At 33.2% G+C, this 16259-nt stretch overlaps 1 protein-coding gene across 2 annotated transcripts in view; it reads right to left on the bottom strand.

The window, feature by feature from the left end:
* Positions 1 to 6217: 6217 nt before the first annotated feature.
* Positions 6218 to 16259, bottom strand: part of MID1 (midline 1) — a 194313-nt gene continuing 184271 nt past the window's right edge. For both annotated transcript variants that reach the window (XM_051984539.1, XM_051984540.1), the window contains exons 9-10: positions 16002 to 16209; positions 6218 to 9802 (exon numbers count right to left, since the gene is read on the bottom strand). In XM_051984539.1, the coding sequence (XP_051840499.1) occupies positions 9454 to 9802; positions 16002 to 16209 (557 nt within the window). In that variant the 3' untranslated portion in view covers positions 6218 to 9453. The remainder of the gene's footprint in view (positions 9803 to 16001; positions 16210 to 16259) is intronic.

Genomic DNA, 16259 nt, shown 5'->3' with positions numbered 1-16259 from the left:
TAGCTTATGATTCTTGGAAGAATCTTTGATTTCTCCCTTCTACATACTCCAGCTAGTTAATTGCTAGTTACTTTCAATTTTACTACACTCATTTCAAATTTGTCTCCATTATCTCCATCTTTTTTAAAAGAAGATTTGTTTTTTTACATTACCATAGTTGTCCCCAGAATCCTTCCCTCTCCCAGAGAGACAACTACATAACAAAAAGTGTTTTAAATACAAAAAGAAGAAAGAAAAAGAGGAAAATGAAATTCTAAAAATGTGTGCAATGTGTAATACTTGATGACATTTTGCCTTTGTGAAGGAGTGAGTTTGGTGTATCTTCTCATATGTATTCCTTGAAGCCATGCGTGTTCTCAATAATTATTAAACATACTCTTGTAAAATTTATTAAAAATTTTTATTTATGTTCTCTGTTTCTTACATCACCATGGTATCCCATGTAGATCTCTCCTCCTTCTCCTAAAGTTATCTCAAATGACAAACAGAATTTTTTAAAGAGGAAAACAGATTAATACATTGACCATTGACTATGTTTGAAAAATAGACCTATGGACTCTTCTACCTCTACAAAGTGGTAGTCACTTTGTAGTATCTCTTCATCTGAGAACTCACTTAATCTTTAAAATTATGTTACATTTACTTTTGGTATTTTAAAGTATAATCGTTCTTTCCATTTACATTGCTGTAGTTACTGTATAAATCGTTTTCCTGGCCACGCTTATTTCACCCTGCATCAGATCATACAGATTTTTCCATTCTTTTTTGTATTTATAACACACATAATTTCTTCTAGTACAGTAATATTCCATTATGTATGTGTATTATAATTTATTTAGCCATTTCTCAATTGATGGTCATCTAGTAGGTTTTCAAATTTTTAGCTATGCTAAAAAGTGTGGGGAGTCTTATTTTCTTTTTGATGAATTCCTTGGGGTATAAACCCAAGTAATGGGGTCTCTAGTTCAAAGGATAGGGGCATTTTAGTCACTTTATTTGCATAATTCCAAATTGCTTTCCACAAAAGTCATACAACTTCATACCTCCACCAATATCTTCCTGTCAACCCCTCCAATACTCACTATTGGCATTTTCTTTCATTTTTGCCACTTTGTAAGGTGTAAGACAAAACCTAAGATTATGTTTTTGCATTTATCTTATTCTTAGTGATTTGGAACATTTTTCATGTAGTTATGAATGCTTTACAATTCTTTTATTCAATTGTTTGACCATTTAATTATAGAGGAATGAATATATGACAAATAGCTATGTTCATGTATATATACATATATACATATATGTATATATGACAAATAGCTATGTTCATGTATATATACATATCTACATATATGTAGATGTAGAAAGTATATATTTACACATGTACAACTATAACTATATCTATCCATATGGATATATCCATATCCATCTAACCATATCTATTCCTTAAATATCCATCTATCCTTATTAGAGAAATATGATACAAAGAAATTTTCTCCTATTCAATTACACCCCTTTTTTCAATTGTAAATGCATTAATGTTGTCTGTGCAGAAACTTTTCAATTTTCAGTAAAATTTTTATCTTTTGTAATTGATTCAGTCTTTTTGGTTAATAATAATTTTTTTTGTTCATAGCTAGGAGAGATATGTTATTGTTTCTCTTCTATATTTTTAATAGCATGGTCTTTAATATTAAGCTCATGTTTCCATTTAGAATGTATTGTGGATACTGGCATAAAATGTTGGTTTGACAAAGCATCAGCATTTCTATATGTTACTGACAAGTCCATCAGCAAGAGATAGAAAGAGAAATTCCATTTAAAATTACTGTAAACAAAATAAAATACTTGGGGGACTACCTGCCAAGACAAACCAAATAAATATATGAACACAATTACAAAACACTTCTCACACAAATAAAATCAGATCTAAACAAGTAGAAAAATATTAATTGTTCAGGATTAGGTTGAGCTAATAATAATGACAATTTTGCCCAAATTGGTCTATTTGTTCAATGTCATACCAATCAAACTACCAAAAGATTATTTTATAGAACTAGAAAAAGTAATAAAATTCATTTGGAAGAACAAAAGATCAAGACTCTCAAGGAATTTAATGAAGAAAAAATACAAAGGATTGTGGCTTAGCAGTACTAAACCTAAAACTATATTATAAAGCAGCAGTCATGGTTGATACTGACTAAGAAATAGAGTGGTGGATCAGTAGAATAGATTAGATGCACATGATCAAGGTCTATAGTAATTAAGTATTTGATAACACCTCCAAGCTCTAGTTTCTGGAATAAGAACTCACTATTTGACAAAAATTGCAGGGAAAACTGGAAAATAATGTCAGAAAATTGATGTAGACCTATATCTCACACCCCAAATCAAAATAAGGTCAAAATGGATACATGATTTGGGCATAAAGGATGGCACTATAATCAAATTAAGAGAACAAGCCGTAATTTACCTATAAGATCTTTGGAGAAGGGAGGAATTTATTATTAAAAAGAAAGTAAAGAATATTATGAAAGGCAAAACGGACAATTTTGATTACATTAAATTAAAAAGGCTTTGCACAAACAAAACCAACAGAAGAAACAAGATTAAAAGGAAAATAAATACAAAGCTGGGAAAAAATCTTTTTTTAGCCAGTATTTCTGATAAAGGTCTCATTTCTAAAATACATAAAGAACTGTGTCAATTTATAAGAATATAAGTCATTCTCCAATTGATAAATGGTCAAAGGATATAAACAAACAATTTTCAGATGATGAAATTAAAGCCATTTATAGTTATGTGAAAAAAAATGCTCTAAATCACTATTGATGAGAGAAATGCAAATTAAAACACCTCTGAGGTACCACCTCACACCTCTCGGATTGATTAAAATGACAGGAAAAGATAATGATAAATGTTGGAGGGGATGTAGGTAAACTGGGACACTAATGTATTGTTGGTGGAGTTGTGAATGAATCCAACCATTCTGGAGAGCAATCTGGAACTATGCCCAAAGGGCTATAAAACTTTGACCTAGCAGTTTCCATTACTGGATCTGTATCCTAAGGAAATCATAAAAGAGGGAAAAGGACCCACATGTGCAAAAGTGTTTGTAGCAGCTCTTTTTGTAGTAACAAAGAATTGGAAAAGAAATGAATGCCCATCAATTGGGAAATAGCTGACCAAATTGTGATACATGAAGATGATGGAATATTATTATTATTCCATAAAAAATGATGAACAAGCTGATTGTAGAAAGGCCTGGAAAGAGTCACATGAACTGTTGCTGAAGTGAAACAAACAGAACCAGAATACCTTGTACACAATAACAGCAAGAATGGGCTTCTATATGATATGCATCCAAAAAAAGAATTAAGGAACTGAAAATAAACATTTCTATGTTCACTTCTTTTCCCCCTTCCTTTCCTTTTTTTCTCAACCTTTTCCTTCACCTCTCTAAAATACATTTTCTTGTAGGTTTTTCGGAGTTTTTTTCTTTTTATTGTTAGCCTTTGATTTCATTAGAGCACATTGTATATTAACTTATATCATTTTCTTCTCCTTCTTTTTATTGTGTCCTCTCATTCTGTAATTTAGTTAAAAAAGAAAAAAGAAAAAAAGAAAACAACCCACTACAAAACAAAACACAAATTCATCGTGGTATGAGCATGGTACAATTCAATTCTGTTTCTCCCCCATCACTTCAATTTGATATCTACTTTCACTCTTCTCACTACATTTAGAAAGGAGTCTTTTAATCTTCTCTTTCTTCTTTTTTGTTGTTATCCATGGCTAATCTATTTGTTTGTTTGTTTGTTTGTTTGTATTTCTGTTTGTCTGGATTGTTTCATAAAGAATCTCTTCTTTTAAAGAGTATTTTGAACATATTTTTAACTATGTCCTTCTCCCGTTTATGATTTGGTTCTGATTTGCAGGATAGGATACTTTTAGCAGTTTCTTGAGTTTCATTTGAGTACTCTTTGGCATCAATTCTCATTTATATTTTCTAGTGAGTACACAATTGAATATTAAAATTCAATTTCATTTCCTTTATATTTGAAGGTCTTTCTTTTGCTTGTTTTCAGAATCTGTTGTTTCAGTGGAATTGTAAAAGCACTATCTTGAGATGATCAATGAATTTTTTCATTTGGTACTTTGTTTCTATGTCCTAAAGTTTTGAGCAGTTTTCTTGTGTTATTTCTTGCTTTGTTCTTCTGAGAGATCTCTAATCCCTAAATTGTCTTCCTGTCTTCAAGATCATTATTTCTCTTTTAAACCATTCAGGAACATCACAGTCTGATATGATCATTACCCTTATATGATTGCAGGATCCTCTGTCTCATCAGATATTGATTCATTTTCCTTTATCTTGCATTACTAATTTATATATTTTTATATTTATATTTTAAAATGTGATTTGAGAGCCATATTTTCTTCTGCTATTACTATCTTCCCTCATTTATCTGCTTGTACTCAAGATCTTTGAGTTCTATTTTCATTGAGATCTTTTGGTAATTTTAATCTTTATTCCTTCCCCTCCACTGTTATTCACTTTCTGATTCTCTCCTGTTTGGTGGAAGTTTTCCTAGGAGCCAAGTCTCAAAGAATCTCAGCCTCCTGCTACTTTGGGAAATTGATGGTTCGATAGCCCAGGTTCTTATCCAAGTACCTTCTAGGGGACAGAATTGTTTCTAGTTGGATAATGGGTACTCAAAGTTAGTGGAATGTCACTCAGACTCCTTTCTTCTCTTCTCCACCCTCCTCTTTTATTAACATTATCAAAACTCTCATTTCCCTCTATTCTTCAATCCTCTGTCTTAGCAGGGAAAGAGTGTTGCCATGCTGCTATCTGAACTCAGTCAAATTTCTGGAATTTGAAGTTTGAATTTTTGCAGCATTAGGAGAGGGAAGAGCAGTTTAGTTATAGAGTTGATTTCTACTATGAGGACGTGGATTAGCTTATGCAGTCCTGTTGCATGATAGCAGAGGAGGAGGGGTGCTAAGTGAGCATTATAAGCTATTGATTATTCACCTCTTCCTGTTAAATTTTCATCATATTTTAGTTTTTGATGTCCTAGAGTATATGGAAAGCTGAAATGATATTTGGGATGCAGTTTTTATTTTTGGATGCTATGGTTGCTCACATGATTCAGAAAACTCATCTTTCTAAATACACTACTGCTGTTCTAGTTAATGCAGCCATCTATTTTCATTCATTATTTGCAGCTTCCTCATTTGTCTCCTTGCTTCCAATCTCCCTCCCTTACTATTTGTCTTCCATATAGGTGTCAAAATCATCTTTCCAGGGAATTTCTAGGGAATAGGGAATTTTCCATTCAGAATTTTTTGATGTTTTTACATCAGATACTTCCTATTGTCTATAGAAAAAAAAAACTTTTCAAACTGGCATTTAAGACCTTCCATCATCTGTCTTGACCGTTTCCAAACTTATTTCACATTAGTTCCTTTTGTACATTCTATCTTCTTCCTAAATTAGACTATTAGCTATCAGAACTCTTCAAAATCCTTGTTCCACCTTCATTCATTCTTACAAATTGCCTCCATAACTAGAAATCATTCCATCGTCAGCTTCAAATCTTTATTTTTCTTAAATGCTAAGCACAAGAGCTCTGAAGCTTCTTCTCTATCTAGTTAGCTCTTTTCTATGCCTATTATTTATATATATGTTATGGATTCCTAGTGGAATTAAGCTTCTTGAGGACCAGGGATATTATTGTGTGTGTGTGTGTGTGTGTGTGTGTGTGTGTGTGTGTGTGTGAATAAGAGAGGTAATATTGGTTGAAGGCAGGTAGGTGTCTCAGTGGATAGAATATTAGGACTGAAGTGAGAAAGAATAATCTTTCCAAGTTCAAATCTGGTCTCAGACACATGCTTGTGTGTCTCTAGGAAAGTCACCTCACCCTATTTGCCTCAATTTCCTTATCTGTAAAATGAGTTGGTGAAGGAAATAGCAAATCATTCCAGTATCTTTGCCAAGAAACAAAAAAGGATCATGGAGAATTGGACCTAAGCAAAAATAATTGAGCAACAACAATATTGGATAAAGTCTTAAAGTCAAGGAAGAGTGATTTTAACTTTGAAGAAAGTAATTCTCTCCTGACTTCACATGTTATATTCACACAAGTTTTATTTTCTGTAGTTGAGTTTTATTCTTAAAAAGAAGTTATAAAATATAAAGGAGTCATAGGAACAGAAGTTTTTAAATGATGCTTTTATTGTATTGAATGAAGTCCTGTAAAATAAACCAACCTTGGTTTAAAAAAAATAAAGTTCATGTATTGCCCTCATATCTAAATCGTATATCAACAAGTTGTAAGGAAAAGGCCAAATACTGAAATTTCCAACAACAAAACCATACTTAGGTGTGCACATATGCCTGTGTGTCCATACAAGCACACTTATAGGCACATATATATATACACCAAGAAATTACTGAATGAAAAGCTCATTTAAGTAATGTGGCTTATTGACTATGAAGTTCAAATAGCAATACCATAATGAGATTTTTGTAGACAGCATGTGTTTTTCTCTTTCCCAGCAGAAATCATTGTCAATATTTATAGTCGATGTTTTTATTTAAGGTGACTAATTTTTTTTTCTAAAGGGGACAGATCCCTTGGGTTCTCATTTGAACTTTTGAAATGTACTGCCAATCCCTTTCATCTGTCCTTCTAACTTCATTTCCCTATTTATCCACCAGGAGGAAGATTACCATGGAGATAAACATGTTGCAGAATCTTCCCTCTCTGTCATCAGGTGTATGTCATCTCTGCTTCATTCATGGTACTTGGTCCTAGACTGCTTTCCTTTATCCCATATCTCTTCACTTGTGTTATTTCCCTGTGATTTAAGAACTATGCCAGCAGTGGTTCAACAACAAAATGTCTCTGACCTAGTCATCTCAACAAAGCACACTATTCTATACTGCAGCATCTTTTTATATGCTTTTTTTTTTGACTTTAAAAAATTCTTGTGAAATTTTTTTATATTATTATAGTCATTAAAAGAAACACTGTAGTAATAGATTATATACATATTTTTCTTTAAATATGTCAACTCTGAAATCACTGCTGACTAGTATTTATTAGCCACAAAGTTTCCATGAGGGAAACTCTGGTGTTTCAACAATCAACTTATACTCAACCTTTCTTAACCATACAAAAATAGGCAGAACATACTTAAAACTGCTTAACTGGAGATTTGCACAGGATTTTTTAATGCTGGAAAAACAACTCTATGTATGGAAGCAGCATTATGTTTTAGAATTGGCATAAGGCAAACCGGAAAACTTAACAGTACCAGTATACTGAGTATTTAAAAACTCAGATGCCGAATTGGAGTTTTTTGAGTCTTTTGGTGAACAAAGTGCAATACAACATATTTTAATATTAAATTCCCAAAACAATATTAAAAAATTACTGAAGCAACCTTTCATTTTATTCAGTGAAAGAAAATTCACATTGTTTATTATGGAAAAAAGCCCTTATTTTAAATTTCTTCAGAAAACAGTTTTTCAAAAGCATTTTTTCCCATTATCTAGTAAAATAATCCTTTAGGTACAAATTTCATAGTAAATATATAGAACCTTATTTTTTAAGAAAAGGAGGGGAAAGTGTGCCAGTAATTGAAACAGAACATGATGATTTGACAGTCCTGTGTGCCTGATTTCAAAAATAAACAGTCAAATGGGCTTCTTGTCCACATGAAGCAAATGCAGCTAGCTGATTTTGGTTCAAGAAAATCGCTGATGACTTCAGTGGGAAAAAAAAATGTTCATATATGAACTTCTTGGTCAGTTCTGGAAAAATGATAACCCTGGTATTTGGGTCTGATACAACATGCATTTTAGAGACAGAAACAATTTAAAGCAGTCAATTCTACCCCCTTCCCCCTCCTTTTTTTTTTTTTTTCCCAGAGCAGGACTGAATCTAAATGGTACCAAGTTTTGAATCTCTCCTCTATTTTAAAAGAACTTGAGAGAAGATTCAGCAACTCATTCCACAGTGTGAAAAGCAAACAATAATGATAGGTTGGCCAATTCATACCATGTAGATGAGTAATAAGCTTGAGTTTTTTATTTCCAAACTATACAGCAGCTCTCTGGAATAATGAGAGCTTTTAGTTTTTATTTTATTTTTAAGGAAGGAATGGTGTCATAAAGTCCACTTCCAATTTATCTTGGGGTATGTGTTAGAATGGATAGTACCTTATATAACCACCACTATCATTATCATTTCCTAACATATCCTTTGGGTGCACTTCACTGTACTTGATGCTTCCAGTTCACATTATGTGCTCATATATTGCAAAATAGAAAGCTGTCCAAATTGCTATTTCCATTTGCTATAGAATGTGTTCATTTTCTTTTCTCAAGAGACTAAGAAAGCATTATAGGTGGGAGACAATAAAATGTGAGGGAAAATGTTTTATGAGCCCATGGTAAGCCATTAAAACTCAAGATGAGATAGATTTCATTGTTATATTTATAGAAAAAGTGAAAATCCAATTTTTGATTTAACTCAAATTACTCTTGATTTTAAGTAACTGGTATGATTTAGAGACTGCTTTTTTATGCTTAATATAATCTGTTTACCCAGAAAGAAAAAAGAGTCAATAGTGGAATTCCTTTTGGGAGGAATTACAGGTAGGAAGGTGATGGCATGTTTGGTGAGTTTCAAAAACTATTGTCTCCACCTGAATGCAAATCATTTGACAGTTAAACATGACAAATTGAGATACTAAGAATTAGCCATATAATTCAATCATCATCACTGCCCTGGCTTTCCATTTTAGTAACTATGTTTTTTTTTTTTTTAAATTTCACAGTAATATTGAAATTCCGCCCCCCCCCATAGAAATGAAAATGTGCTACTCATTTAAAAACCATAGCAAGAAGTACTTCTATCTTTTTTTTTTTTAACTTCTTAACTTGGCTCTAGAGTATTTTTATTTTTACTTAAACATTCTTATATGCAATGTTGAGATGACAGGACCTTGCATAGGGTGAGTATGTATTTTTATAGAGCAAGAAGGTGGATAAAAACTTACAAAATTTTTTTTGAGCCCATACACTGTGATGAAATAAGTGTATAAAAAGCTGGTAAATGTTAGTAAATGGGCCTCTTAATGTGCAAAACCAAATAATTCCTAAGAGTTGTAATCCAGATCATGTTTCTTTTATAAATAATCTATAAATCTTCCCGTAAATACAAAAAATGTTCCAAGAAATTATTAAAGCCATTTCCTGCACTTTAATACAAAACACACAGTTAAGGGAGAGAGAGTCTCATTTCCAGCCCCGTCTCAGCCAATTTATGGATAGTTTTTACGGCACACAGTTGAAGAGTCTTAGTCAAGCTCTTGTGGACTGCACATTTGCCATCAATCCTCTGAATGTTCTGCATCATTTCTGATCCATCCAAGTTTTGAAAATCAGGCCAGCTGCTCAAGGCAGTCCAAGTGGTCTGGAATGGGAAGGCCTGTTATAATTGTCAAACATTTATTCCACACAGTGAAGGTAGGACATACCGGCTGTGCAAATGTAATGTCAAATGTATAAAGATGAAGGGAGTTCAAAGCATCATAAAAGGCGATGGAGCCATTATCATAGTCTAGCAAAATGCCCACACGCCGGAGGTGGGGTGCTGGTTCGATGGGGATTTCCTTGCTATTATGTCTCACCACCCAATTATTATTGCAGCGGCAGAGCACCCAAGAAGCAGAATTCTTTCCAATCCACTCGTGTTTTGGGGCTGACTTGTAAGCAAGACCAATTGCATACCTGCGGAAACAAAAATGAAAGTCAAGGATATACTCTGGGTCTTGGAAATGAAAGCCAACTTATATTAGACCAATTGAGAGGTTAATAGATATGAGCTATTTATGAGATTAAATTAAGTTAAAATCTAGGAAAGTATTTAGCTAATTTTACATTTTCTCCTATTTCCAACCATTTGATAAGAAAGAGATCATTGGAACATTTAGAATATTGTTTTTAAGCTACATCCTGGTCCAAATTTTGTTAACCTGATGTGATATAATTACCCTTTATTCTTTCCCTTCCCACCAAGAAGAAATAAGTGTCTCTCTTTCCCTCCTCTTCTCCCCTTTCCCGCCTTTTCCCTTTTTCCTTCCCCTCCCCCCCTCTCTTCTTTCTCTCCTTCCCTCCTTCCCTTCCTCACCCCCTCTCTCTTTTTCTCTCCCTCTCTCCTCCTCTCTTTCCCCCCCCCCCTCTCCCTCCCTCTTTCCCCTTCTCTCTCAATTACTTTAAAAACATTCTCGACATTTTCCTGATGTGGGGAACCCCTTCTCCCCCATTCCCCCTAGTTTTTCCTCTGGGATATATGTCTATAATTCTTATAAATTTCTATAGAGCAGGACTTAGCAAAATCCATTGCTTTGATTCAGAACTTCTATTTAAAATTTAGATGACTGTTATGGTAGAAGCAAGGTCATTTGAAAACTGGTTGCTGGGACCTTTTCAAGCAGAAAAGTAAGCTTGATTTAAAAGATAACAAAAAAGAGTTTCCAAAATACCTTTGACTCCTGAGGTTTAAGGAATAATAATAATAATAATAATAATAAAAACACAGAAAACTTGCTACTTCTAATTAATAGCTATTTACAATTACATACTAATAGTTAATTGCAATGAAATTAACAAAGCACTAGAATTCTAATAAAAACAATATTGACTGAGGAAAGCGGTATGAAAAAATTCCTGATATATTTCCAGTTTGAAAATAGTTCATCATTTGCAAATTACTGAGTTAACTACATTTGGTTTTTAACAGATGTAATTGCACATACATATATCTATATGCATACAGATATGTGTATAGATAAATGCAGTATGGCAGAATTATGAAAAGACATAGAAGTTATGACTTGAATTGGTGGTAGAACTATTCACAGACATAGCTATTTAGAACATATGCATATATTTGTTCAATCAGTAAACATTTACTAAGTGATCCTGGATATATAAATGAGCATTTACTACAGTTTAATTTTTTATTAAAAATCATTGACCCTTAGGATCTCAATGAATCTTTAATTCAATCCTATGATTGAGGTACTAGTCCTAGGTTTTTACTGATGCTATTATATAAATGGGGAAAGTTTCAGTCAGAGCTGAAACTAGACTTCCTGATGTTCTAACCTGCTGATCTTTCCATGAAACCACCCTCCAAGTTCATTAGCACCACTCCATAAAACACCCAACAACCATTAACTCCAGTTAGCTTTTGTAACAGAATAACTAAGTTTATAGTCCATTAACCAAAGGAATTGAGTATTATTAAATTATCATGAATCTTGAAAACTATGTGTATATTTCCACAATACTTCTAAGATGGAGGAAGAATGCTAACGATCCATTAAGGTATGCTCTGAAACACCAAAAAGTCAAAAAGTCCCCAAGTTATATTTCTCAGAACAATGCTAACATGCCCCATTACACATATCATAAAATTACATGTGTATTTACAAGCTTAAGTAGCAGTATTCGAGAAGATATAAGTGCCATTCCCCAATCCACATTCCCGGCAATGTATTCATACAAATTTGATTTTAGTGGTAATCTTCCGCTTCCTTCCCACTTTAGCTACCTCTAACTAATTTTAAAGAGTAGATCTCTAGAAATTAAAATAATCTGATCTTTTAAAATGGCAAACATAGGGGATTATTTTAAATTTTTAACAATTTTTCCTGCACATATAATATTCTGATGAATATTTCAAGGACAACTGAATGATGTTAGTGGTACTGAAGTAACTCTGGAAGAATTCTCCTAGCTACTAATCAATTGAAATATGATCATAAATTATTATTAATGAAGCTTGGGTAGCTTAGATAACAAATTCTGTCAGAATAGTGAATCATGTTCATGAATGAGGCATGTTAATTTTCTCCCTTTTTTGTATCTGTCATTAATCTTATTTTTGTGCTTTTATTGTTATATTTACTTTATGCTTTTATTATGTTTAAAAAATGAGTGGCAGTCTACCACATATCACAGTGATAGCCTTTTTTTCCCCCAAGCTCAGGTGAAATGTTGGGAATGTGAATGTTCCAAACAATGAAAGGTAAGAAGGAACTCTCTGCTATGTATCAGAACCATTATTTGGGAGTGTGGGAATCAGATTCAAAGAAAAGAAATACTTGAGCTCACGTTCTTATTTTAAAGCCAGGTGCTTCTGTGTCTTACATACATTATAGCTACCCTGGATATGTTATATTACTTTTCGGCATTCAATCCAATGTTTTACAGTAAAAGACATGCTTTGCAGCTGATGTGATATGTATGTTTACATGTATATATACACAGACCTATATTTATTATATATGTTTTTATAAAGATGATATTACACATTATTAATAGAACATTTCCTTTTGAGGGTTTTTTTTCCTCCTATCAAGGTGATGCATTTGGGCTAAGTATAGTCACTCATTATATTTGTTTTGTTTTGAAGATAATTATAACATCCCTTTCAGGGTGGCTAGATGGCTCAGTGGATAGAGCACTAGCCCTGAAGTCAGGAGGACTAGAGTTCAAATCTAACCTCAGACACTTAATACTTCCTAGCTGTGTGACCCTGGGCAAGTCACTTAACCCCAACTGCCTTAGCAAAAACAAGCAAAAAAAAAATCATCTTTTTCCTCAGCCCTTTTTGTGACCATGTCACACAACAGATGGATAGCGTTAGGACAGCCTATGGCTACGTGACAGATTTTCCTCTGTACAAAGCTGACTCATAGGGATTGAATCTATAACGTTGGCAGAAGAATAGGCAACCATGTCCACAATGTTTTAGAAAGTTTTGTGCCCAAGGCAAGTATCTGCCTCAGATCATCTTTCAATGCCCCTTAAAGCTTTCTCAGTAGCACCTATAATTAACTAAGGTAAGCGGCCAGTAATAATATCAGTAAACATTAAAGACATAGACATTATTCAAGATTAATGCAGAAAAGTCTCTTTCTAGCACGAAAGAGGATTTTGCAAGTTGTGTCTGAGAAGAAGAATAGGGACTCTGAAATTCCCATGGATTTTTTGCTTCTCTACCCTTAAATCCTTCCATTAAGTTTGGGTGTGTGTGTGTGGTTTCCCCATATTCTTTTTTTAAACTTATTATTTTTTTATTTATTGTTAGATTTTAAATTCTAAACTCACCCTCCCTTCCCATTCTGCACCACCATTTCACACACACACACACACACACACACACACACACACACACACACACACACACTTTTGTGTATTTTTTTGTGTGTATACATATATATGTAAAACCAAGTTATGAATATTTCTATTTATCAAGTTTTTTATTTGAAAGAAGATAGCATCTTCTTTTATATGTCCTTGGTGGTTAATCTGAGAATTTATAATACTCAGAATACTCTAGTCACGCACAGTAATTCTTTGAACAATAATCTTATTATTATCGTACACATCGTTTTCTTGCTCATTTCATTCTTCATTATTTTGTGCAAGTTTTTCCATGTTTTTCTAAAATCATCTACTCATCATTTTTTATAGTACAGTAGTACATAAAAATCACATACTATTCCTTATTTAGCCATTCCCCAAGTGATATGCATCTTTGTAATTTCCAGTTCTTTGAAACCAAAAAGAAAGCTCCAGTAAATATTTTAGAACATATAAGTTCTTTTCCTTGAATTGAATTCTTCTAAACAATAATGATTTAGAGCATTTTTTTCATGACTATAGATAGCCTCATATTCTCTCGATATTACATAGATACCAATACCACAAGCAAGATGCCCATGGACAGGGAAATGCATACCATAAGACAATGGTTCTCAAAGTATGGTCTAGAGTATCCTGGGGAATCTCTGAAACCCTTTTAGAGGGTCTACAAATTCAAAAACAGTTTTTATTTCCAATATGGTAAATGTTTATAAATATAATCCAGATAAACAAAAACGCTTTGGAGAGATCCTCAATAATTTTTAATAGGATAAAGATATTGAAAACAAAAGTTTGACAACCACTGCCATAAGAATATCTCATAAGCAGAAATAACAGAATAATGGTTATAATTTATAGTTTTTAATGTTCATATTCTTTTTTTTTAATTAAAGCTTTTCATTTACAAAACATATGCATGTAATTGTTCCAACATTGATCCTTGCAAAACCTTTTGTTTCAAATTTTCCCCTCCTTTCCCCCATCTCTCCCCTACCTGGCAGGTCCAATACATGTTAAATATGTTAAAATAATGTGTTAAATCTAATATATGTATATATATTTATACAGTTATCAAAAAACTGTATACAAGAATGGCAGAAATTAGGCATGGACCCACACTTAACACCATATACCAAGATAAGATCAAAATGGGTCCATGACCTAGGCATAAAGAACGAGATTATAAATAAATTAGAGGAACATAGAATAGTTTATCTCTCAGACTTGTGGAGGAGAAAGAAATTTGTGACCAAAGATGAACTAGAGACCATTACTGATCACAAAATAGAAAATTTTGATTACATCAAATTAAAAAGCCTTTGTACAAACAAAACTAATGCAAACAAGATTAGAAGGGAAGCAACAAACTGGGAAAACATCTTCACAGTTAAAGGTTCTGATAAAGGCCTCATTTCCAAAATATATAGAGAATTGACTCAAATTTATAAGAAATCAAGCCATTCTCCAATTGATAAATGGTCAAAGGATATGAACAGACAATTTTCAGAGGATGAAATTGAAACTATTACCACTCATATGAAAGAGTGTTCCAAATCATTATTGATCAGAGAAATGCAAATTAAGACAACTCTGAGATACCACTACACACCTGTCAGATTGGCTAAGATGACAGGAAAAAATAATGATGAATGTTGGAGGGGATGCGGGAAAACTGGGACACTAATGCATTGTTGGTGGAGTTGTGAACGAATCCAACCATTCTGGAGAGCAATCTGGAATTATGCCCAAAAAATTATCAAATTGTGCATACCCTTTGATCCAGCAGTGTTTCTATTGGGCTATATCCCAAAGAAATACTAAAGAAGGGAAAGGGACCTGTATGTGCCAAAATGTTTGTAGCAGCCCTGTCTGTAGTGGCTAGAAACTGGAAAATGAATGGATGCCCATCAATTGGAGAATGGCTGGGTAAATTGTGGTATATGAACGTTATGGAATATTATTGTTCTGTAAGAAATGATCAGCAGGATGAATACAGAGAGGACTGGCGAGACTTACATGAACTGATGCTAAGTGAAATGAGCAGAACCAGGAGATCATTATACACTTCGACAACGATATTGTATGAGGACATATTTTGATGGAAGTGTATTTCTTTGACAAAGAGACCTAACTGAGTTTCAATTGATAAATGACGGACAAAAGCAGCTACACCCAAAGAAAGAACACTGGGAAACGAATGTGAACTATCTGCATTTTTGTTTTTCTTCCCGGGTTATTTATACCTTCTGAATCCAATTCTCCCTGTGCAACAAGAGAACTGTTCGGTTCTGCAAACATATATTGTATCTAGGATATACTGCAACATATCCAACATATAAAGGACTGCTTGCCATCTAAGGGAGGGGGTGGAGGGAGGGAGGGGGAAAAAATTGGAACAGAAATGAGTGCAAGGGATAATATTGTAAAAAAAAAATTACCCTGGCATGGATTCTGTGAATATAAAGTAATTATTAAATTAAAAAAAAAAAACTGTATACAAGAAAATCTGATCAAGAAGGAAGAGAAAGAAAAACTGAGAAAAAAAACAAAATGCAAACAAATAACAACAGAGTGAGAATAATATGTTGTATTCCATACTCTGTTCCCATGGTTCTAAAATTCTTATTCTTATTGTGAAAGGCATATGCAGTCATTATGGAAATACCATAAGAAGATGATTTTTTTTTTAGCTTTGGTTATGTTCTCTATCAAAATACAGATGCAAGAGTCTTGTTTGGTAAGAGCAATGTAATTTAAATATGAGACTTACCATGTACTTCCACTTATGACTACTTCCCAATAATGGCGCCCACTATCAATGAACACATTGCCTGCTACGCCATAGCTTCCTTGGCTAGTGAAGCGCTCAGGTGTGTGACTTTTTTTAGATGACGTTTCATCACGTTCCACTGTCAAGTTGTCATGGGAAACCTTTAGTTTTCGATGGGCAGATTTGGGGTCCAATTTAAATGGCTGACCTGAAAAGGCATTTATAGAACAAAGAAAAAAAATTCTATTTATTTTGAAA

The sequence above is a fragment of the Antechinus flavipes genome, chromosome 3 (genome assembly GCF_016432865.1).
Source record: "Antechinus flavipes isolate AdamAnt ecotype Samford, QLD, Australia chromosome 3, AdamAnt_v2, whole genome shotgun sequence".
NCBI classification, from domain to species: Eukaryota; Metazoa; Chordata; class Mammalia; order Dasyuromorphia; family Dasyuridae; genus Antechinus; species Antechinus flavipes.
Note: the sequence above shows the minus strand (reverse complement) of the source record. Positions and strands in the feature narration are given on the sequence as shown.